General features: G+C 35.5%; 1 protein-coding gene across 11 annotated transcripts in view; it reads left to right on the forward strand.

Annotated features, from left to right (window-relative positions):
• PIGN (phosphatidylinositol glycan anchor biosynthesis class N) overlaps positions 1-25,521 on the forward strand; it is a 105,935-nt gene that overhangs the window by 40,637 nt on the left and 39,777 nt on the right. For 10 of the 11 annotated variants that reach the window (XM_078060211.1, XM_078060220.1, XM_078060212.1 and 7 more), the window contains 8 exons: positions 5,989-6,067; positions 6,999-7,178; positions 12,570-12,709; positions 14,881-14,980; positions 15,085-15,177; positions 16,143-16,234; positions 19,676-19,784; positions 21,869-21,977. In XM_078060211.1, coding sequence (XP_077916337.1) covers positions 5,989-6,067; positions 6,999-7,178; positions 12,570-12,709; positions 14,881-14,980; positions 15,085-15,177; positions 16,143-16,234; positions 19,676-19,784; positions 21,869-21,977 — 902 coding nt within the window. The remainder of the gene's footprint in view (positions 1-5,988; positions 6,068-6,998; positions 7,179-12,569; positions 12,710-14,880; positions 14,981-15,084; positions 15,178-16,142; positions 16,235-19,675; positions 19,785-21,868; positions 21,978-25,521) is intronic. The other variant, XM_078060221.1, reaches the window with a different exon arrangement.

Consider the following 25,521-nt stretch of genomic DNA (forward strand, 5'->3'; position numbering starts at 1 on the left):
GCTATGGTATCCATAAAACAAAAAGCACACACTTTACAAAATGAGAAAGAGTACAAGATGCATATTTTAAAAAAGAGAAATGCAACTATAAATTTATAGAATAATACATTGTACAAGAATAGTTCAACTGGGAGACAAACCCTCCAAATTAGAATAGCCACATGAAATGAATTTTAATATATGCATTGAATAAGAAGCTGGAGGAAACACAATGGCACACATGGATGGTGTACATTTCTTCATCCCCTGAAACAAGGGCAAGTGGAAACTTCAGGGAAAAGAAAACATTTCCAACCGTACAAGAAAGCATGCTTCAAACATGAAGCAACCTAATATAATATGTAAGGTGATTTCGAACAGCTGCTGGGAGTATGAGAAAGAGAATTCATTTAACAGTGGCACATAGATCAAAGCTTCAATGAAACAGACAAGAATCTAATCATAGCATAAAACTTAGCTAGTAAGTGAACAGTATTTAAATAATCATAATAAAGTAAATACTGGTTTTCAGCTTTTAGAGTCAAACCTCAGACAAAGCAAGGAAGACTTAATTGTGATTACAGACTAGAATGTAAATGTTCCCCATCTTGACAGTGTACAAGGTTACAGGTTGGAAGGCAGAGGAGGAAAGAAATATAAGTGGAATAGTAGTGGTGCTATTGTCCTCATAAAATAGAATGTGGAAATTGTGGATATAGTTGAGAAAGTAAGACAGAGGTGTAGGTATTACCTTATTAAAGTGACCAACGTAGGGGCACCTGGCTTGCTTAGTTGGTAGAGCATGTGACTCTTGTTCTAGGGGTCGTGAATTCGAGCCCCACGTTGGAGGTAGAGCTTACTTAAAGTGACCAGGGGCACCTGGGTGGCTCAGTCAGTTAAGTGTCTGCCTTTGCTCAGGTCCTGGTCTCCGGGTCCTGGGATTGAGCCCCACATTGGGCTCCCTGCTCAGCCAATGTAGCCAACAGAAGAGGTAAAAATAATAATATAACCGTATTGAGTGGGGAGGAGACAGCAGAAACAGGCAGAGTCAGTGAGGAGTCCACAGAAAATGCCTCAGGTCATCCAGTCAAGAAATAGTAGTAAAAGCATATTATTAAGAAACATGGAGGTAACTACCAGAATAACTGAAAATAGGTGTAAAAGTTTTTGTCTCTGGGTTGGGGAACTGAGAGATGAGATGGGTGGGGCAGGGGTTTGTTGGCTGTCATTATGCCCTCTGTACTGTTTCTGATTTTTTAAAATTATGTGCATATAGTACTTTGATAAAGCACATATTTTTAAAAAGAACAAAAATATATAGGTATTTTAATCACTGGCACAAATGATCAAATGAGATCATAAAAATAATGGGCATCAATAAAGAAATGTATTCTTCCATATAAATATTAGAATTAGTGTCTTGAGTTATTTGAAAAATTCTTTGGTTATTATACTATATTTAGGAAGTAATTTGGTGAGGATTGACAGTATTACTATCCAACATTTACTTATTTATATTCTCCGTTACGTCCTTAAGTAAACTTTTATAGTTTTCCCTATAATATACATTTTTCATTATTTTATTCCTGGATATTTTATTTCTGTTATGATTAGTATCTTTTTTTTATTACATATGTTCAGTATACCAGGAAAAAACAGTTATTGCCATTTACCATCTGAGTACAAGGGACTCTCTATTTTTCTCTAATCCAATGAATTTCCTCAGGTTTACACCATCCGTTTTCTTCCATTCACCTTTATATATACACTTAATGTTAGCATTATCCACTTAGAAACTATATCAAGTAAATGTTGGCATATAAACATCATAATAGATGAAAGAATACTTGTCACAGATCCTTTTTGCAAAACAGTTAAAGTTCTTGTTACAAACAATTGTTCAGTGAAGCCATTCCCTCTTGAATAAGTAACATATTTCCTTTTTCTTCTTAGAAATGTATGATTCACTCATCAGTTCTTAAGTTTGAGAAAATTTATCTAGGATATTGACATCTGAAGTCATAGTCTTCAGATTTTACTTAACATGATCAATTTCACCAGCATCACTAGATTTTAGTTTAATGATATCTCTCCACCATTCTTCCATTGTCTTATTTAGTCTTGTCTAGCATGAATAATTTATGAATAATGTAATAATTCCTGGGGTGATGAAATAGCAAATGTTTCAAGATGTGAGAAAAATTAATTGCTAAGATCCTTTAACATATCTTTACACTTGTAAAAGAGTCCAGTGGATCCGTATGGTAATTGCATATCCTATATTATCCTGTTCTTTAAAAATTAAGTAGATTTTATCTTTTATATCTTAAAGACCTCTAAGAAAGAATAAAAGTCATGAAATATCTGACAAGTAGAACTTAACGAAACCTTGTGCTGTGCCAAGGGGTGACCAGCAGGTGGCGCTACATGACTAGGAGAAGCATAAAAGTTTTGCCTTTGTAAAAGTACCTTAAAAAGGAGGAGATACACTTTGTATTTGAAAACTGTGTACTATAGAGGACAAAGTAAGGTCAGAATAACTTTAAAGGAAAAAAAATTACATGAAATGACAACAAGAAAGGTCTCTTAAGGAGTATTTCAGAAGAAAATGAAAGTGGGAAGGAAATACTATACCTTGCCAGTAGAAGCAAAAGTAGCTATTCTCTTTTACTTAAAAGTCACTATATAAACTCAGGGCAGTTAAATTTTAACAAAATATTTTAATATATTTTCTACCAAAATGGCAAAAGCTACTTTGGTTCTTTTTAATATATTTGTTTCTTTTAGCTGATATGGATTAAAGTTCCTCCCTTAGACCAAATTTAAATACTGATTTCAATGTGAATCTTTCTACCACTTCACCCATCTGACTTACTAATTATTTACTAGAAATGCAGTTTTCTCCTTCAAAATTGAAATTCTTGTTTTAAAAAGAAAGTAACTTTTGGGGCACCTGGGTGGCTCAGCTGTTAAGCGTCTGCCTCGGGCTCAGGTCATGATCCTAGGGTCCTGGGATCAAGCCTCACATCAGGCTCCCTGCTCTGCGGTAAACCTGCTTCTCCCTCTTCCATTCCCCCTGCTTATGTTCCCTCTCTCGCAGTGTCTCTCTCTGTCAAATAAATAAATAAAATCGTAAAAAAATAAAATTAAAATTAAAAATGTAACTTTTATATATCACATACATACATAGAAAATGTTTGTTTACTCAGTTATGACTAAAAAGATGAAAATAAGATTCTGTATCAATGGTCAGTGTAAAGGAACACAGATTATTCTAGAAATAACTTATCCCTTCTCTGTCTTTATTTTCTTGAAATATTTTTCCTTTAATGTAAATAGATGTTCTAAAAAGGAATAGGCTAAATATCACTAGCTATCTCTAAAATATCGTGTATAAGTGCAAGCAAAATATTTTTGTAATAAAAATTTGAGAAGATATGGAAGATAAAATACTTCAAAATGCAGCATTTTAAGATTTTCTCCTCCAAACACTAGTCATCCTGAATAATTGATGATAAAATTCTTAATAATCCTAAAGCATGGTTTACTTTCTTCTACAGTGTTCAAATAACTGAAAAAAGATGGAATAGTAGCAATCACAGCAAAGAAATGTGCACAATTAATACTCATCCTCTTTTTCTTTTTACTGAAGCATAACATGCTAGTAATAGATTCTTTTAAAATTTGATGTTTTCAATATAAAAAAATTTAGTCAATAAAGAAAAACTTTTTCATACAAATTACTATGTAGAAACATGCTGTCACCATTATCATCAAATATTACTTCCGCCAAATTCTCCCTCCCTCTCCGGGATTCTGTTTACATGTATAAATATTAGGGCTGTTCACAACGACTTGTATATTGTTTGGGGGTTTTTTAATAGTCTTTTCGGTATTTTTCATTCTTTCTGCTCTTCAAAGTTCAGGCAGGACATTTTCTACTGACCTATCCTAATACACCAACTCTCTCTCCTACTTTGTCCAGTTGGCTGTCGCTGAGTTCTGAGTCTCAGTTATTACATTTTTTTTCAGTTGTAGAATTTCCATTTCAATTCATTTTTAAAATAGATTCCAGTTCTTTGGTATAGTTTTCGATCTTTCTTTTTATTATTGAATATATTAACCACAATTATTTTAAAGCATACGTGGTAACACCACCAATAACCACCTCATTTGTGAGTGTGCTTCTGCTGTCTTTTTTCATTTGGTCCTGTTGTTGAGTCTGGTGGTTTTTGGATGAATGCTTATCATTGTATGTTAAAAGTTTTGGAAGGTCTGGATTATCTCATTGACCAGAGAGGTTTCATCTTATCTTCTGACAGGCACAGAGTGGTAGCTGACTCAACGCTGTGTTGCATATGTCGTCTTCTCTTACCTCTGGTTTGTGTCTGCTCTTGGAGTGTAGCCTCCCAGGGATCTCAGTGGAAAGTGTGTGTTACCCAGAGCCCTTCCATGGTGGCTCTTCTCTTCTATATCTTGAGACTGCCAAAACGTTTGTCCTCCTTTTGAGGGGCTTTCTTCGAAGCTTCTTGTCCTCTTGTCCTACACAGCTGAAGAATTCTCTGGGTGTCCGCCTCATTCCCCTTCTCACCAGGACGTGTCCTTTGTTTCTTTACCTGAGTTCTCCACATAGACTAGAAAAGGAGTTCTCGCTTATAAAAGTTCCATAAGACTTCACCTCAGAGACTGTATTAAATTAGTGTAAGTAATTCCACATAGCTTTTCATTCCTGTCTTTTTTTAAAATCCAGAATGAAAATTGTATATCATTCTATTTGTCTCCTCTTTTGGGTCCTCAAGTCCTGGCTGCATTGGCAGCCACAAATTTTATTTTTTTATCTCTGCAGCCTTATGGGATTGCCAGAGGCTCTATTGGATTCTCTACCTCCTGGCACCAGCTGTATGCCCAAGTTCTCGGCCTTTTGCCAACACTAAGAATGGCAGATGCTCTTAAGGGTTACAGTTTGTAGAATGCTGGACTACTCTGGTTTGCTTCTCTCTAGGATCTTAACTCTTCAATTCTTGATGGTCTCAGCGGCTCTTCAGCACCTTCAAAGTGATTTTTAATTTTATTTTGTCAGGCTTTCTAGTTGTTCCTGATGGGAGCGTTGATATATCCAAGCTTTTCCATCATAGCCAGAAACTGTGGTTAAACTTTAATGTTTTAATTATTTTCTTAAAAAACAAAAAACCTCATTAGGAAAATATGAATGAAACAGTAATGTATATACACAATAAAAATTATACAAGCAATAATAAAATGTTACCTCTCCTGAGTTCTAGTCTTACAGTCTTTTTCCCTGGAGGCAAAGTTGCAGTTTCTCATACAACTTTCATATATATCCCTCTTCAAACATGCTGAAAAGATTGGAGAATATGGCAAAAATCTTTGTACTCACAACCAGGTTTAAGAAATGTAATGTGGTAAAAATAAGGACAAGGAAATGACAGAAAGAGAAATGAAAGGTAAGGGAACCAGAAAAGGTACATGGTGTAGTATAAGAATGGCAAAGAGGTTCAAATTATTCACTGGACTTTGATTGTTGGTTTTGATTGCCTGGAGTTTTTGACAATTCTCAGGCCTGTCTAGCTCAGGGGAACAAAGAGCCATAATGGATTTGCCTTGTCTGTTGTGTGCAGATGAGCACAAGACTGCTGAGTGGTGAAACTCACACCACTAATTTGCTGTTCCATTAATTACATTGATTTAGTCAGAATTTCTTTGTTAACTAGAGTATTCCATTTCTTCAAAATGATGGATCATATGACTCTGATAAGTGGAGTTTGGAGTTGAAACTCTGAGTCAAGAAAACCAAATTTAACTAAAGCTATTTTTGGGGAGAGTTCAGATAATGAGCAATAATACAATTAGCTTTAGGTTTCTCTCTTGTTTAGTTTTATTTCTTTATTTTCTCAACTTTCACCATCCTTTTATTTTTCAATTAAGAAAAAAGAAAGAAAATATCACTGAAATGAGGAAACATTTTAAACCTAACCTTTTCTTTTGTAGGTTGCTTTCTGAATCTAAACAGCTAAACATTTTAAGAAAAGCAAGATCATATATAAAACAGAGAAAGTATGATGAAGCAGTAAGTATGCAGGCGTTATCTACATAAATAACTGGTTGTCATTTTGGGTGTGGGGAGGGCAAAGATACACAATGGAGAGCAAAGTGGGTAGGCCAGGGAGCTCTCCTAAACCATTAAAGAAGGATTGAATTTTCTAAGTAGCTGCTTTAGCCATGGACATGCTTCTGTTATGTCAGATATTATCAGGGGTAAACTTTTTTAGGTTAGCATTGGAAATGAACAATTGCCATTTTCTATAATGAGAAAGTATATTCCAATTTTCTGTAACCCTATAACCCATAACATTTTAGGACATGGCATATTTGTACATTTGACATTATCTACACACTATCAGAAGTCTAATGATTCATACTGAAGCTTCAGATCTCAGCAACTACCCCACTAGGTTTTCCATTAATTTTCTTTTTGTTAAATGGTCATAATTTTAAAGAAGGAGAGAATTCTATTTTCAGTTTCTCAAATTGCCTAAGCAAAATACCATGCATTTCTAATGCTTGTTTTTGTTATGGTTTTAAAACAGTGAGCTATTGTTTTTCTGTTTTAATGATGCTTTATAACTGACATGGTTAATCTGCTATGAGAAAATAAAAAATGATACAGATGTGGATATCTCTGCTATTTGGGATCAATATTAGAGAGACTTCAGTTCTTTCTTTTGTATGTCATCTGTAGGTATTTCCACAGAGTGAATCATTTTAAATCACTACACATATCGTACTTTACATTTAAAATGCCCTTCCTTATCAAGATTCAAAATTCATTCTATTCAGGAATTTTTCTTGTACTTTGCAAGAAGATCCTTGAATAATTAAAATCTGTTCTTGATCCATCATTTACAGTTTGCACTCTAATTTTAACAATTTTCCTGCCTTTAAAACTTAGGTTTTCTGATTCTTCCCATGTGGCAAGTTACATTTTCCTTTCTCCATAGGTCTCCCTTTGCAAGGAGCTGATTCATCTTGCATTGAAAGGCTTGTCCTATTATCACACTTACGACAGATTCTTCTTGGGTATCAATGTTGTTCTCGGTTTTGTGGGATGGACATCTTACGCTTCTTTGTTGATCATCAAGTCTCATTCCATTACTAGAGGTGTCAGCAAAGAAGTTAAGGTATGTTCAGAAAAGATAATGAAGATTCAGATAATGGTGTAAAATCACTAGGACCGGGGAAAGAAATTGAATCAAATCAGCTGTAATGAGTTCATACAATGTGCAAGTCGTACTAAGCTAACTCTTACCTTTCATTTGCTTTTGTCGTATTGAGTCTTTTTTTCTCAGTTATCTTTATTTCTCTGGTTGGGGAAAGGGTATATTAATAATAATGGCCCCATAACTTAAGAGGGCTATAAAGATAACTTACAATTTAAATCCTCCTATGGCATTAACTGGTGATTTTCTATTCCCTTTAATAATTATTTAGCATGTTATAAGCATCCCATATCTTTCTATTACAGGAGGTCAGAAAACTACTTCAAAGCAATATATTTAACTTTATCTGATATTAAAAGTTTAGGAGCTAGAAAGCGATAAAATCCTTACTCAAAATGTCCCTTTTAAAATAATGTATGTGCTTTTCTGGAACTATTCTTATCCTCTTTCAACTTTCTGAAATTCTTAATGCAAATTCTCAGAGCTTTTTGTTTATCCTCATTTTAAGAATTAGTCCCTAGTTTACTGTACTTTCAATGAAAAGAAAAAAACCCAAAAAGCTTTAATAGTACTTCATATTAACTGAGTAAATATGAAAGTACATATATGGTTTTACTACATTAAAACACTTTACTCTTTTAAAATATATTGCTAATTATCATTTATTAGGGAAAATGTGCCATTTCCATTTCCTTTACTTCATTCTAATGATTATTACCGTGTCCAAATCCTCTACAAAGTAATATATCTGGATGATGTATTATTAATACTAACAGTCTGCAAACATTTCTAGTAGTAACTTTTTCCAATTTTATATTTTATTTTTCTGTAATGAGGGAAGGAAGAACAGTAGTGTTTATGCCAGTTTTTTATAATGCTTTAGTGCATCTTAAATAATTTCCCTCAAGAAATTTTCATTATTTGTATGTAAAATTGACGAGGACAGGAATAATTTTTGACATGGTAGCAAAAGAAACAGAACCAACCGTGTTTTAGCAATGGCATTCTGCTGGGTATTTGGAATTTGTCATTTTAAAGTGCTAACAATGCTGGAAGTAGGCATTATAATTTTGTTTTACAAAAGAGGAAATCAAAGCTGTTTAAGTATTTTGCAAAAGGCCACTGAGCTAGGATGTGGAAGAATTGAGATTTGAATCCAGAACAGTCTTGGGCCAAACACTGCCTTTTCATGTTTATCTTGATATTCAGGTTGTTGAGAAAAGTTATGAAGTCTTTAGATCGATGAATCCACACGATTTCATGGCTGATAGTTCTCCTGTATTCATTCATCTGATAATGCAGTGAATGTTTAATTGAGTGTACAGTATAATGCTAGCTACTGCCTAGGCTTTCCAAAAAAATAGAAAATCCAGATTCTGCCCTCAAGGAGACTGGAAGTAAGCAAAGTAGGTAAGAGATGTACACACATAATGACCTTATCAGATGTAGGTCACTATACTACACGACATTGCAAAAGACAGCTTTAACATTGAACAACTTTAATATACATTGTGATACAAAGACTGTCCTATTTTAAATAGAGGGGAACTTACTTCAGCAAGGGTGATGATAACAGGAAAAGTAAGTCTTGGTGGAAATTTAACAACAATAGGGAGAAGATGAGAATTGAAGCAAATTGAATGATATAAACAGAGGCAGAGTTGGGAAAATGTATGAGTATGCTGGGATAATGAGTAGTATTTATTGAGCCCCACTATGCCAGGACTATCCTGGGTGCTTTACATGTGTTATTCAATTAAGCTTAACACTACTCTAACTTTGGTAGTTGAGATTCTCATAAATAGAGATGGGGGAATTTAGGCTCAGAGAGACATGTTTTCTTCAAGGACACACTGGTATGAAATAACTAATATTTTCTGATGCTTAAATTCAGGCTCTTTCTACACCATACTGCTTTCAAAATAAATAGTTCAATTTGCGCAGAATGTGGAAGGTTTGTTCAAGGGACTAATAAAAGATTATACCAACAGTGTAGATTAGGCTGAAATAATCAAAGGCCTCAGATGGTGGACTATAGATTTTAAACCATTACTGAAGTGTTGGTGCATTCGTTAGAGTTCAAACAGAGTGAAAGAACGAGTGGGATATATATATTAGGAGATTTTGTGTAAGGAATTGGCTTATGTGATTGTGGGGGCTAGTTGGCAAGTCCTAAATCCAGGGGTCAGGCCCTCAAGAGGACCACACTGGAGCTGGCCGGCGGGAGCTGAAGCCACACTCAGGAGTTGCACTTTCTTCTGCTGGGAAGCCACCATTGTGCTCTTAAAGATTTTCAACGGATTGAAGCAGGCCCACCCCAATTACATAGGATAATCTCCCTTACTTAAAGTCAGCTGATTACGGACTTTAATCACACCTACAAGATATGTTCACAGCAACACCTAGATCAGTGTTTGAAGAACTGGGGATGGTAACCTAGCCAAGTTGACAAACAAAACTGACTGTTACAGTTGAGGTTATCAAAAATATTTTGAACCCTTTGGTTCTGTTTGCAAAAACATTCTGATTCCTCTTCAGTGAGAGTTTATAACCTAGTGAAGTGACGCAATCTGAACAGTTCTGAAGGAAGAATAAAATGCCAATGGTCCATAGCCTTAACTGAAGGGAGGCATGGAGAGCAGTTAGGAGGTCAGATGAAGCTCAGCTGTGCATGTATTAGAATGAGATGCTTGCAGTTGGGCTGTAGGGAGGCTTCACAGGGGAGGCTGTTGCCAAAGTGAGGTCTTTTTGGTTTTTTTTAGGATTTTATTTATTTGAGAGAGAGAGAGCGTGCATGCACTAGCGGGGTGGGGTGGGCAGCAAAGGGAGAGGGAGGGAGAAGCAGACTTCCCGCTGAGCCGGGAGACCTGTGCGGGACTCGATCCCAGGACCCTGATATCATGACCTGAGCTAAAGGTAGACGCTTAACCGACTGAGCCACCCAGGCGCCCACAAAGTGAAGGCTTAAAGGGTGAATAGCGCAATAGAAAAAAGGAAGGCAGTGCACAGAGTGAGCAGCCTGTGCCAGATGAGGAGAGAGGTAGCATGGCTTCTTGCAAGAGCTGTGAGCCACTGATACGGCCAGACTATAGAGGGCCTGCAGGGGAGGGAGCGATGGGCTTACAACAAATATTATCCTCATTGCCAGATGAGGAAACAGAGCTTTAGACAAGCTAAATGGGTTAGTCAAATTGACAAGCAACTAGAAGGACAGCACTGGAATTAAATTTAGGTCTGATTCCAAAACTTAAGTCCCTTCTACATGACACCCAAATTATACAGGTCAGTTCTAATTTATCACCATTACAGGCAGTGAATGTCTTCTTTTCTTGAAATGTAATTTGCTACGGCTCCTCTTAATTGTGTTCTGCATGTAACTTCTACATACTCTTCTCCTCTGCTTTTTTGCCAGTTCAGATGTTACTTGCTTTAGAACTAAATATCCTTATTTTGCCACATGCTTTCCTTTATTTTCTTATTACCTAATAAAAATCCCAAAATATTAACCCCTTAAACCAAGTCTCATGATTTCCATCTCGACCTGTATGGTTTGAACTCCTTGAAGGCCAGCACCTAGTATGGCGCACAGCATAGAGTGTGCAGCTTAATCTGTGCTTGTTGGATGAAGGAGTGACCGTAAGGCACCAGCATGGCTCGTTATCATCAGGTGTTTTTGGAGGGGCCAGGGGGTGGTGGGGAGTCAACTTATGATAAAGTAGAAAATGCCCCCGACTCTTATTATTTAAAAGCCATTCAATCTTCTACTTCAGCTGAACTGAATTCTTCATGATTTCCTTTCCTACAGGTGGATGCCATTGGTAGTGTCTATTTTAGGTATCAAAGGATTAGATTATTACACCATATTATACTGACTCCAGAAAATCCCTGGAATTTTTTACTCTTTTCAACTTCTTTTGTTATTATTTTACTAGTCTCAAAATGATGTGAAACCAGTCTCACCTCTTAATATGTGTCTTGGCCACCTTCAGCTTATAGACTCCAGCTATCCACATTTATTTGAGATTTGTGCCTTGCTGTGGGACCTCCCTTGCTGTCTCACACATCTCCATTCCCAGTGCTGCTCACTTACAGGTTTCTGTAGTGCCTGCTGGGACTAATGCAAAGAAGTAGGAGAGGAGAGAGTAAAAATGACAGTAATAACAGCAGCTGTTGTTTACTAGGCATTAATGACATTCCAGGCATTTTGTTAAGCTCTACATAATCTAATTTAAACATTACCAACCTTGATAAGTAGATATGGATTATTATTCTCATTTTATAAATGGGATGAAATTAAGTCTCACTACAGTTTTGTACTTTGCTCATGGTTGTATATGGTTGTACCTAGATCAAGTGACTGAGCCAGAATTTGAGTTCTGCTCTGTGTAGTTCTAAACTCTTAATCACATTGCTGTGTTTCACCTTCCTTTTTACAACTATGTCCTAGTTTATCCTTGTTTCTTACTTCCTTTCTGGTGACATTTTATGCCTGTAAAGAGGAATTATAAAGAGGAAAAAAAATCTCTTATCTCCCTCCCCTGCAATTCCTCTACTCCAGTAATTCTTAATTCTCACCTTATTTAGCTTTGGCTAGCAAAGCAAGGGGAAAACAGAGACAAAACAAGGGACAGACGAAAGAGAATGCCAAATTGCCCCTCCATTCCTGGGTTTTTCCTCCGGTGCTGTTCTTAGCATCACAGCTTTCCATAGGTGTGTTCTTTTTCCAATTACTGGAATGTCTGTACCTGAAGCTTGCTTCATTACTCCTGGCCCAGAGCACCCATGGGCCTCCCCAGCCCATGGAGGCCATCACTCGTGGCTTACATTGAGGAACTCCTTTCTCGTTTGGCAGGCGGTTGAGAAGAGAAGATATGACCGAATGAACACACTGTGGTTGGGCAATGGAGAGAGGAGCGTGGGCAGCATGTCAAGTTGGAGTTTGAATAGATAGAAGCATTGCTCCAAATGAAGATTAAGTCCCACGGTTTATTGTGCATTAAATGGGCTTTTGTGAGCTGGTCAGGGAGCTCAATCAACATTTATAAGATTGTTACTAAGGAGAAATATGTTCAGAGTTCCAAACAAGTTAATTGCAGACAAACTTGAGGAACATAGTCACTTTTAAATTGAGAATTGCCTAATTGCAACAATGCCAGGATACCCAACCTTTTCCTCTGTACTGATACTTCTCCAATGACAGCATTTTTTTTAAATGCAGTTCTTCAGTTAATCAGGTAGTTGTGTGGAACCATTGAAAGAAAGTAGTAATATGTCCCTCCACTTTGTAAAATCTCTTTTAAAAACCTATCAGCATGAATTTAGAAGTGTTTCAATGTTCTGTTTGATTTTCAGAAACCAAGCCACCTCCTGCCATGTAGTTTTATAGCTATCAGTGTTTTAGTAGCATTTTTCCTTCTGATTCAAGACTGTCCCTGGACTTACTACGTATATTGTTTGTTGCCAATGCCAATATGGTATGCTGTGCTAAGAGAGTAAGTAACACACCTTGCTGTCTTATTTTACACTTCATTGACAGTTTAATTTGTATTTAAAGTGCATTAGATTTCTGTAGCATAAATCATAAAAGATATTTATAATACCCTCCAATCTCTGAGCCCTCCCACTTCATTTATAGCAGCACAAATGTTGCATATAAACGTCCTTTTTATTTTGCCTTTCTCTTTTGACTTCATCTTTTTTGCCTTGAGGTAGTATTTACCTTGTTCCCTTCTTTGTGTATGTATCCTTTATAAATAAGAAAAATCTGGACTACAAATAGAATAATTAATGTTGATGGTACTATGCCAGGAGTAATGTATATTTTGAATTTGTCTCATCATCTGAGATTCCAGTGTATCTTCATGTTTCACAAGGAAATGTACATGTTTTCTTTCCCCACACATTTTTGCCCTTCCTTTCGTAGCTATCATGTAAACCTAGATAAATGGAACTTTGTAATTAAATCCAGGCTAGTAATGTGTACACACAGAGGTGGATATTATTCACATGTACCATGGTTTCTTCCTTTAACTGCCTCCTCACAAGCTGGAAGTAAAATGGATTCTTACCATTGTAGAAAACATCAGAGGTAGAGCTCTTAGGCGAGTTTAAAGCACTTTAAAATAAAACCACTCAAATATTGGGCTGGTTCACGTTCATAGGCAGCGAGGGTCATGTTGCACATCTTGTTGACCTCTATATTTGCACCAGTAATCTAGAATTTAAACTTAGTCTTGGGCATCCAAGCATCCTCTGAGCAAACCAGACCCCAAAAGCAGGGAATTAGAGCCCAGACTTAAGGGTATTTTCAAGGTTGGCCTGAAAATTTCCACAGTTGGCCAGCATGTTTGTCATGATGTGATGTGTATTTTTATTCTAATTTTTGTTAACTCCAGCTTTGACCACAATGTTTAAAAACATTATTTTAAAATACTAACATTAAAATATCAAAATAAAAATTAATATTAAAATGTTTAAAATATTAACATTTAAAAGTATGAGACAAAAAGACACAAACAAAATGACATAGTGTTGCTTCTCCATTTGAAAGGAATTCCCATTGCTGGATATATGTACTCTGGCTTAAAAATTTTTAGAATGAATGTTTTATCAACGTTTTATCCTTACAGAAAATTCTATTCTACTACAGAACCTCTCCTGAATTATTAAGTGTCCTAATTATGAAGATGATGTATATATTTAAACTTTAAGAGGAAATGTGATTTTGAATGTACATTATGTTCTATCTTTATCTTTTTGATAGATTATATACAAAATAAAACATAAAAATTCACTTTTCTTATAAAATCTTCTAAATGATTTACAGAATCATCTCTTATTTTCTTGTGCTTATTCACTGTTGAGAACAAAAGAAGCATTCTCCTTTGGACTGGTGTTATCTTTGCTTTCCTACATGGTACCTTAGTAGTTTTGATAACATTATGTGGCCATTTTTTTCAGTCAGAAAAAGATCATAAACCAAATGATACTGACCTTTTCTAATTACCTACTTAATCACTACAAATGCTAAAAAAAAATTTTCCAGTGATGAAATGTAAAAAGTACTCAAGTATGTAATACAGTTTTAATGGTTATGGATTCACATTTAATTACAATGAGTGTACAGTTAGCAACATCTTAAATTGGGTTTGGAGAAGGTTATTTAGTTCAGTGAAAAAGTGCAATTAGGAGTTTCTCTACCTAGATTAGGAAAACCTACGCTTATTTTATTAAGACAGTTGAGATTTCAATATGATTGATCTTGGTGAATTTAAAATTTTTTCCAGCTTTTATCCATTTGGGTTCATTGTATTTTATTTCTGATCATGTATGTGTAATTGTATATGCTCATGTTTAAGCTAAGATCAAACATTTATTTATCATTAATGTTTATTTTTAAAACAAATTTTTGTGGTCATTATCAAATTCAGAAATTACACTTTTTCCTAAAATACTTCTTTCTAGCTTTCAAAAAAATGATTTAGGTAAGTGAAGCCATTGAAAGAAATCTGTTAGAAATTATATTAGTTTTTGAATAACCTATGAGTTGAAAAGTCCCTGATTTCTAGGTTTGCGCAGTTTTTATTTTTTACCATATATTACCTAAATTTTTTGTTCAATATATAGTATAAATAATCTTTTTATAAATAATCTTGTCAAACAGGTTTCAAGTCATTCAAGACTTTGTCTTATCACTGTTGACCTTTCCTCCAAGTCAGTTGGTTGGATATCTGTTCGTCTTTACCCTGGGCATTGAAGTATTAGTGAGTAATTTACCACATTCCAATATTTTGAGATCTCTTTCATACATATGTAACTCCTCTTAAATGACCTCATTTTTCATTTCTTCTTTGGAATGCATTGCTAGGTTCTCAGTTTCTTCTACCGCTACGTGCTCACAGCTGGACTTATTGCATTTGCGTGTTGGCCATTTATCACTCAGCTATGGACTCGAGCAAAGGTACAAGTACTTGTTTTGACATCGGACAGATTAGTAGCTACTTTGTTTTGATATGTGTTTAACTCAGGGAATTGTTCATTTTTAAAGAAAAGGGTAGAATGTGTCCTTACATAAAGAGCCTGGTCCTTTTGACGGGAGGACTGAGGTTACCTTCAAGTGATTCACATAGACTTTCATATCAAAATGAATTGGTCATGCAGTGACTGAAATACACTGAGGCAGAACTGGTCTATCCTTTTCTAAATCACTTCCTAGATTCTGCTGGCCTCAAATGTCTAAAGGATGGTATTGTCCAGAGCAAGGCAGTGGCTTGGGAAGCAGTGCTCTCAACTCAAGTCAGAGGAGTCACCTTTCTCCTAGCCTTGAGAATTGGCTCAGGTTTCCACTGTGATACTTTTTGATGGAGGTACCAGGAGGATAGAAATATCTTCTTTCCACCTCTGAGAACTTAGAAGATTCTCCAGTTAATGGGGTTATTGATAAATTTTTGTCTTAATCTAATTGCAGAAGTATTTTTACTACCTTCCCTCCTGAGCTCAATCACTTGATTATGATTGCAGGCCAGCTTTCTTATAGATGTCATCAGTATATGGTGTAACATAAATTGATTGAAGCCCTTGCTGTGAAATATGACCCAGGTTTAAGTCCTGGCTGTTTCACTTACTGGTCATAGACCTGGTACCACTGATACTTTAACATCTCTGTGCTCCATTTCCTCATCTGAAATATTGTGAGTAATATAACCTGCCTCATGAGGTTATTGTGAGACTTTAATCAGATAATGCTCATATTATACCTAATACAGTACCTATTACATGACAGATCCGCCACCAAGAGGAACTGTATTACAATTTAAACAGCTCTAAGGCTTTGCATGTGGTCTTCACACTCGTGCAGTCTGTGAAACACTAAAGACAGTTTTCTTAACCGTACTTGTCTAAAGATAACTTTTTTATTTATTTTAGAGCATCTCACTGAGTTGGATTTTCTTCTCATTGCTCCTGGCAGTGTTCCCACTGATGCCTGTTGTAGGACGAAAGCCAGATATCTTTCTAGTGTATGAACAATATTTTAACTTATTTTCTTTTCAATATAATTGTTTTTCTCAATCAGCACTGTGAAATATGAACCTAATCTTGGTCATGAGTTTCAAAATTAACTAGTGAATAAACTAAAAGTTAAAATACTCATATCAAACAATTAGTCATAAATATTGGCTCAGGCTCTGGGGAGCATTAAAGCTCCTTGGTGATGCTTCTGGGCCTTCAAAAAAAATGAAATTGGGCCAAACATTGATAACTTAAAATGCCAAAAAAAAAAAAAAAAAGGTCTAGACTCTTTTGTATATTGAGGAATCAGTAAAAGGGTTCATATGAAAAAATGTTCTGTTTGCCAAAAATGAAAATATCTAAAACCCATTGCTGTAATCTTTGCCTTTGAGCATTTCCACACTTTAAATGTCTTAGAATAATGAAATTCTCTCCTAATCTGCACATAATGATCTCTAGGGGAGAAAGCTCTGTACCTTGACAACTTTACCATATCTAATCACTTACACTGTTAGAAAATTCTGTATACCTTACCTAATTCTCCATGCTGCTGTCACATTTATTTCTTCTCAATATGTCCCAAATAAATCTGTAAAATAATTGATTACCTTTGCTTTTGACTTTACTTTTAAATTATTCTCAAGAAATCCACTGGCTGTGTGTGTGTGTGCGTGTGTGTGCTTGGCAACTAAATGATCTGTATTTTGTGTAACATTTCTTCTCATTTTCTAATCATGCAATCATCTTTGTTACTTTGTTTTTTTTTTTTTTTTTTTTTTTTTTTAAAGATTTTATTTATTTATTTATTTTTTTTTTAAGATTTTATTTATTTATTTGAGACAGAGAGAGAGAGCACATGAGAGGGGTGAGGGTCATAGGGAGAAGCAGGCTCCCTGCTGAGCAGGGAGCCCGATGCGGGACTCGATCCAGGGACTCCAGGATCATGACCTGAGCCGAAGGCAGTCACCTAACCAACTGAGCCACCCAGGCGCCCTTTGTTACTTTGTTTTGAACTCTGTATAAGCAACTTTTTTTTAGCGTTTTAACCTAATATTGATGAGGGTATATCTTTTTTAGCTGAAAGAATATTAACTAAATGATATTTTTTAAAGTATGTGTTAATTTTTGAGTTTCTGTTATTTATCAGTGAACACATTTTATCTCATTCTATGAAGTACTAGTAGGGAATAAGTCAGAAATTATTCCAGAAAGTCAGTTTATTAGCAGAGCCCAAAATAATTGTATTGAATTCTTATTTTTTTTTAAGATTTTGTTTATTTTTTGACAGAGAGAGACACAGTGAGAGAGGGAACACAAGCAGGGAGAGTGGGAGAGGGAGAAGCAGGCTTCCCACGGAGCAGGGAGCCGGATTTGGGACTCAATCCCAGGACCCAGGGATCATGACCTGAGCCGAAGGCAGACGCTTAACGACTGAGCCACCCAGGCGCCCAATTGTATTGAATTCTAAGACCATACTTCTAAGACATAATTTATTAGTGTTACTAAGTAAAAACATTTTGTATCTGTCATAAACTATAGTAGTAGGTAAGAAGATGAATTTATTGCTTGTTTCATATTTCTGTGAGCTCTCCTGTTGTCTTTACAAAGCCCCTTTCCCCACTTTGGTCAATCTCTGCCTTTCTGTCCTGCTCAAGCAGTGTTGACATAGTTGAGCAGAATTTATACACAAAAGGAGAAGAGATTATATAAATAGTCTCCATAGAACTTTGCCACTTGCATATTTTACTAAAGATGAATTCAAGAAGCAAACTTGTTAAAACATGAGAAATCTAATTTGTATTTTTAAAAATTATGTTTTTTCCATCTATGCTTAATTTAAGTTCCTCAGTGATTTAAGTTTGTGCTGGTATTCTAGTAAGCTATATTTGCAACTTCTTTATGTTGACTCCTGGTTCATGGAGAAATTTCTACTCTCCATTTGATCTCTCACATCACCTCCTTTTAGACACTTACCAAGACAGATATGTAAAACATTTAAGGATAAAATTAAAGGAAAAAGCAAAAATAACAAAGCTATAATATTCTTCTTACTCAAGTCTCTAAAATAAAAACATTTGCCAATGAATTAAAATACCAAATTTTTTTTAAAGGAAAAGCAAATAATCTTGATCATAGATGGCTGTTTTCATAAGTCTTAATGGTAATCCATGTTGAATGTATAACTACTTTTTTCCCTTACAATTCTCAAAGAGTATTAAAAGAATCAAAACAAAAATAAGCAGTACTTTCCTAGGAGTTCCTGCTTTGCATTCATTTTTAGCCCTGCCTTTTTGCTCTTTCTTATTCCTCTTTAACCAACTCCTTTTCTCTTAGTTGTTGTATTGCCTGCTTCCAGATTCTGTCCTTAACCTTATTTCAGTTGTCCTATGTTACTCAGATTTTTAGGAGGTGAGAAATATAGCTTAACATTAGTATACCATTTCCTTGGTATCAGTTTCCTTCAACTTTAGGAACCATACTACACCTGGTGTTCTTGAAAAAGTGTAATTTTAATCAGGGCACCTGGGTGGCTTAATCGGTTAAGCAACCAACTCTTGATTTCAGCTCAGGTCATGAGGTTCAGGTCTCAGGGACTCCGCGCTGGGTGTGGAGCCTGCCAAATATTCTCTCTGCCCCTCCACATCCTCCTCCCTCCCTCTCTTAAAAAAAAAAAAGTGTAATTTGTTGTTTCTTTACTGTACAAATGCCTCACCTGCATACTACCTTTGTGACCTCTGTCCTACCCTTCCTTTAGCCAGGAGCTGCTGAGGAAAGCACCAAGATTAATGATAAAAAGAAACATTTTGTCCTACTAACACTAGAACAATAATAGGGAATAGAAATGTTGATCCTTTTTGTATGAGTAAGTGCTCATAGTCAGAAAATTTATGTTGTAGATACTGATGATATGTTTAAATATTTTTTATATTGTTTTCTGTAAATTTATCCAAGTCAGGCTAAGAATTATGGTAGCTGGTATGCATAAAAATTTAAAAAATCAAAGTAAAGAAATAAGGTAAAGATATCTAAAAAATTGTGAGAAATTAAAAGTAACCCCATCCCTACTGCATCTTTTTTTTTTTTTAAGGTTTTATTTAATTGTTTATTTGTCAGAGAGAGAGAGCACAAGCAGGGGAAGCGGCAGGCAGAGGGAGAAGAAAGCTCCCCCCTGAGCAAGGAGCCCAGTGTGGGACTCGATCCCAGGACCCTGGGATCATGACCTGAGCCAAAGGGAGACGTTTAACTGTCTGAGCCACCCAGGTGTCCCCCTACTGCATCTTCATCCTGTGATTTTTATTCTTCTTACACCAGTATACCTATTTTGCTCCTTCATCTTGATAAAACCAAATGACTGATAGGGTCTACATTAGAGTAAAATACCTAATATTTTTATGTGTTCAGTAAATATCTTAAGAAAATTTGAAATTGCGAATTGTGTTTTAAAACAGAATGGGTGCCGGCTTGCTGGTTCTTCTGCTATCCCTTTGTGTTGTAACATCTCTCATAAGAAGAAAAGATCGTTTTATAAATGAAGAGCTGCTGTTACATCTATTTCAGGTCAGTTACAGGTTTTCAACATCATGTTATACTAATGATACACCAAATGGATCTTATGGTTGTATTTGATGATATTGTTCTTAAGATGCCATCACATTTACATTGCTCAATGCCTGCCAGCTGAGAAGAAAGTTCTCTGTTTAAGATATTACACGGAAATATATTCTCTAAAAGGTATGAAATAGCCAAAAGGTCAGCAGGAGGCAGCCTGAAGATGCCAAGAGAGCAGAGGTTAAGGAGGTATAAGAGGCATCCATATTGACCAAAAAGCTGAGCTATGAACAGCCTCCTTTGGCCTGCGATTCTATGTTGTTCTCGTTTGAGTCAGGAGAAGGGTAATCTTTGAAGTGAAAGCAGCCTCTGACTATGTTTATATGAAGAATAGCCAGTTTAAGACTTCAGATGCTGTGCCAGGGAAAGTAGACCTCACCTTGGCTGCTGGCTTTGGTGTGGTGAAAAGAACTTTGAACTTGAGGTTTCAAAATTGAGTCAATTCTCAGTTACACTGTGTACTAGATAATGGATTTTCAGTGATATAGCTTTGGTCTATTTGTTTTTAATTTGTAGAGATAATATCTAATAGAGTTGTAAGAATTAGAGAATATATGATGTCATATTTTGTAAAGTGATAGCTGTTTTGTATATAAGCACGGACACTACTTAAATTTGTTTTTTTTAACAAAAAAAATTAAAAAACATATCCAAAACACTGACAAAAGAAGACTTATAGGAATCTTCTCAAAGAATTTCCTCCGAACAAAGCTGGGGTAATAGAAAGTAATGCCAAGAACACTCTAAAATAAAAATATAACAACACTTAAAAGATGTTAGTTTATTCTTGGAGAACAATAGAGAACATATAAAAAGAGAAGAAATGTTTTGTCAAATATCCCGTCAAGACATAGGAATGTATATTTCATTTTAAATGGTGCACTGGCTGGCTTTACACTAAAGCCCATAGGTAGCTTTGACAAAATTCACCTATAATTATGACTACTTTGGCAGAAGTGAATGTTCCTGGATCCTACTCTATAGGAGCAAATATCATGTTAAAATTCTCACAGTCTTTGTTGGAAATACTGCTGAGTTGATAAATCTGTTATGAAATTTCTTTTTACATTAACTTTATTAATTTGGATTGATTGCTCTATTGTATAGCATATTTTTGGTGATTCCAAGAAAAATATCTTTGACATGTTAACATCTCTGACATGAGAATGTGTCCTACAATTGAAAGGATCCTAGGATTGTGTCATAGTTTTATCAACAGCATTTTTTTTTCTAAATTCACTGAAAATATAAGAGAAATTAAAGGTATCTCAAGGATTGGTGATGGGGTTGCTAATCTGATCTCTAGGAGATTTTACTTCATTTACAACTGTAGCTATGTCATTCCTTAAAAATGGCAAATAATCCACTAGTTCGGGGGTTAGCAAATAATTTTCTAAAGAGCCAGATTATAAATATTTTAGGCTGTGGGTCATATGGAGTCTTGTAAATTCTCAGCTCTACCACGTAGCTCAGAGGGAGTTGTAGATTACACATAAATGAATGAATGTATACTACACATAAGTGACTGTGTTTCAACAAAACGGTATTTCTAGGAACAGGCCACCAGCCTACAAGCCATAATTTACCAGTGTTCCACGAGTTTATATATATTCCCTGAAGAATACTGTGCTCCTTGTGTTCCCAGTACCAGGTGAACATTCAGGCCACAAATACGTGTTGAATCAATGGATATGACTGGGTAGAAGACACTCAACCACATTGCACTGTCTGCATTTCCATGAGTTAAGAAATCTTCAACGTTAATAATGAATATTTCTAAATAGATATGGTGTGATCATGTATACCAGACTACTCTTGAAAGTGCAAAATGCCTCATTTCGTGCTTGTAAAGGAGGGCCTCTGCTTACTGCCAGAGTTCTATCTTGTAGCCTTGGCTGTGAGTGAGCCGGTCCAATTTCACTCGTTTTGGGGCTAGATTCCAGTTGTTCAGGCACTTTTCTAAGAATTCTTTTTATATATAAATTAGTCTCTCACCACCTTCTCTTCTACTGGTGTTTTGTATTTACTTTCAGATGCTGAGCATCGTGCTTTCCATGTGTGTTGTGTATACGACCCATGACAGTTTGCTCAAGAAACAAGGACTGCCTCATTTTAACCAGATCATTAGCTGGATAACGTTAGGTAAGAGGACAGTCAAACTAAATGAGTTAATGTTATTATAGCAAGTCATATCTTAAAATTATCCACATATACCTGTATTATTGTTATTGAAAGAAATAATTTTGTTGAATGAAAATAATAATAACCAGCTATGAATTCCATCTCATGCTGGAATTTGACAAAGAAAATTAGAACTTTTGTTCTAACACATTCATGTGTTAGTAAGAATTACTTGTTAGAATATTATTGGCCTGATAATAAGGCTATATGTTTATTCACATCTGATAAAACTCTAATGGATTCCCAAAGAGAAGAGATTCTTATGATGAAATTTCATGTCAATTCATAAATTCTCCATCCTTACACAGGGACTAGGAAATAGTTCAGTTTTATCTGTATTTCCCTTGCTGAAAATAACATTGATTAGTCACTTCCCAACACATTACACATTTTATAAAGCCAGTTAAATGTTTCAAAACGCATTCCTCTATAGTACCTTTATTTAAGGATCCTGAAGTGTGCATGTGAAGGAAACAGAAGTAATTTAAGGACCTAGGGTTTTCCTTCCAATTAGAAGATAAGACAGAGGCAAGCTTGAAGTCTAGGATTTTCCTTTTAAAAAAAAAAAAAGACACTTTGTGATGTCTATGAATAATGTGACATGCAATTTAGCCCCTCTGTTTTTTTGTGTGTGTGTTTTTTTAAATGATTTTTGTTGTTCATTAAAAAAGAAAAAGATCTTTGGATGGAACTTTACCTTAAAAATGATGAAGGCTATTCTGCAGGCTTTCCCATTAAATTATCTTGATTTAATAAAATTACTATTTATATTCATTTTGCATGAACAATATTGATGACCGCTCCTTCATTTAAAAAAAAAAATGTGTTCAGTTTGTACTATGTTCTGGCACTGCACTCTTCTGTTCCCTGAGAAGAATAAAGATAGGCCAAATCCCTGCCCTTTTGGAGCTTATATACTGCAAGGAAGGGGTGGGTAATATTCTAATGAGGTGACTATTAGTAATGATCTCTCTCACATGATGTGTTAGTTTTTAAATCCCCAGAAAAAACAGAAACTGTGAATGGGAACTGTAGTACTAAAGGGAAGTCTTTCTGTCACAGTCCATCATTTCTCAAGTGCACAGTCATATATAACTCACACCAGCAGATAAACAGTATATGGCAAATAGGAGACCCAGTGTACATAGTAGCAATGCATCTGTTGCTCATTCCTTTCCAGTGCAGCCTGGCTCACCTCCTTAGTTTTCTTACCTACATAGGGGTAAACTACGGTGAAGAAGAGAAGCAAAGAAAACATAATTTGTGTGCATTTCATTATATCTCATTTTTAAATTTCTAAAAAGGTTAAAAAGAGAGAGAACATAGAATTACAGAAAACCATCCTCCATTTCATGTGCTTGTCCCTCATCTGTGTTTATGAATATATGTATGGGTAACATTTTTTAGATACCATATTCAGTATTTTTATTTATTCTGCCATCCTTATATTAATTTTTCAGCTGACCTAGCAATGTTCATGGCATTTTTTTCTTTGTCTTTTATGACATTGACATTTTTGAAGAATATAACCAACCGCAACACCCACCCCGCAATGGACTGTTACTCAATTTGGATTTGTCTGATGTTTCAGACATAAGTGATGCTGTGCCCTTCCTAGGGTCACATTTGGAGGCGCATGGTCTCTATCTCTCCCTCATTGTTGATGTTAATTTCCATCACCCTATCAAGGTGTCGCCCAGTTTTTTTCATTGTAAATAAGCTGTCAGTGGGGACACTAAGACCAGCAGATATTCTCATCAAAATTTCTCCCTAGATGTAGCATCCATTCATAAATCTTTGCTGATCCAGTCTTTGTCATGATGGCTACAAAATAACTCCTACTGCATTTATCAGAGGTTCTCAGCATTCTCCTCTAAGAATCTTCCCTTCTTTCCTATTCATTCATTCATTCATTCATTCGTTCACTCACTCATCTATTTATTATTATTGTGGACTCATGAGCACCTATTTTTTCAAAGATTTATAACTCATTACTGTTGATACTTTGGTGCTCAAATTGTCCCAGATTTGGCTAGAGATAGCACCTTCGAGCTAGCTTGTAAATAGACAGCCACCCTCCCTTAAGTTTTTTGAGCACTTTCTTATTTTCTGGCATTAAGGAGATGTTTACTTTATAAGGTTTACCTTGTATCCACACTGTCCCAGCTCTGGAATCAGTTATTTCTCTGAGGAACCATAGCTCTTTTTATTGGGTGAATAGTATTAGACACCAAGATCTGAGTGCCATATGTACTCATCACTACTGGAGTATCTTTGCTTCTTTGCTCTTCAATGGACAGAGCTAGGAAATATATGCTTTTATATCCATATAACTTCTCTTACATATAAATACATATACACAAATTAACACACACATATATGCACATAAACATGCATACCTATACATATTTCAGAAATCGTAAGTTCACACTATACCTATATCTCTGTCTATTCTTTCTTGCCTTCCCCCATTCCATATTTATATGCTCCTCCCATGTTGATAAGTAACCCTGGCTCCCAACAACGTCAACATGTGTACTCATTTGTTCAGTCCTATAGTACATCTAAAACAAATTCAGGAGTCTTTCACCCATACCGTCACAATAAACAAACTTAATATTATTCGAGATTTGTTTGTAATTCTCACTCTGCGCCCACACTTCACCTTGCCCAAGACCAAGGGTTTATGGTTAAATATTGTGTTCATAGTTATTTGGATTTGCCAGCCTGCCTGCCTCCCTCCCTTCCTCCATTTTGTTCACTGTGATTATGGTATTCATTTGAACTACAGCTAGGTTTGTTTTGGCTTTTTTTTTTTCTTTCCTATTCTTTTTTATTTAATTTTTTATGTAGGTAGAATATTCACATGTTTCCAAACATAGAAACTATACAAAAAGGTATACTCAAGTGCTGCCTCTGGTCCTTTCCCCCCATTCTCCTGTACCCCTAATCCTTCATGGGCTAAAGGATAACCAGAAACCATTGCTTTCTGGTTATCCTTTATATGTTTCTCTTTGCAGTGATAAATAGATATAAGGATGTTTTCTTACTTTTCCTCCTTTCTTACACAAAAGGAGTAGCATTTTATATATCCTCTTTTGTACTTTGCATCTTTCACTTAACACCTCTTGGTAATCACTTCATATCAATTCATAGAGCTCTTCTTTATTCTTTTTTACAGCTATTTAGTTTTCCATTGTGTGTGTATTCCATTGTTTATTTAACCAGTCTCCTATGCTTTCATGTTTAGGTAGGTAATCTTTTTTCTTAATTACAAATAATCCTGCAACAAATAACCTTGAGCATATGCATAGTTCATACTGTTAGAGGTATATTTTCAGGATAAATTCCTAGAAGTTGTATTACTGGTACAAAGGGTAAATGCACATGTAGTACTTTTAGATATTGCTAAATTCCCCTCCAGAGGTGTACCATTTTTCATTTTTGTTAACAATATAGGAAGAATGCCTATTTCCCCATAGCCTCACCAAAGTCTATTGAATTT

Source organism: Halichoerus grypus, chromosome 13 (assembly GCF_964656455.1).
Source record: "Halichoerus grypus chromosome 13, mHalGry1.hap1.1, whole genome shotgun sequence".
NCBI classification, from domain to species: domain Eukaryota; kingdom Metazoa; phylum Chordata; class Mammalia; order Carnivora; family Phocidae; genus Halichoerus; species Halichoerus grypus.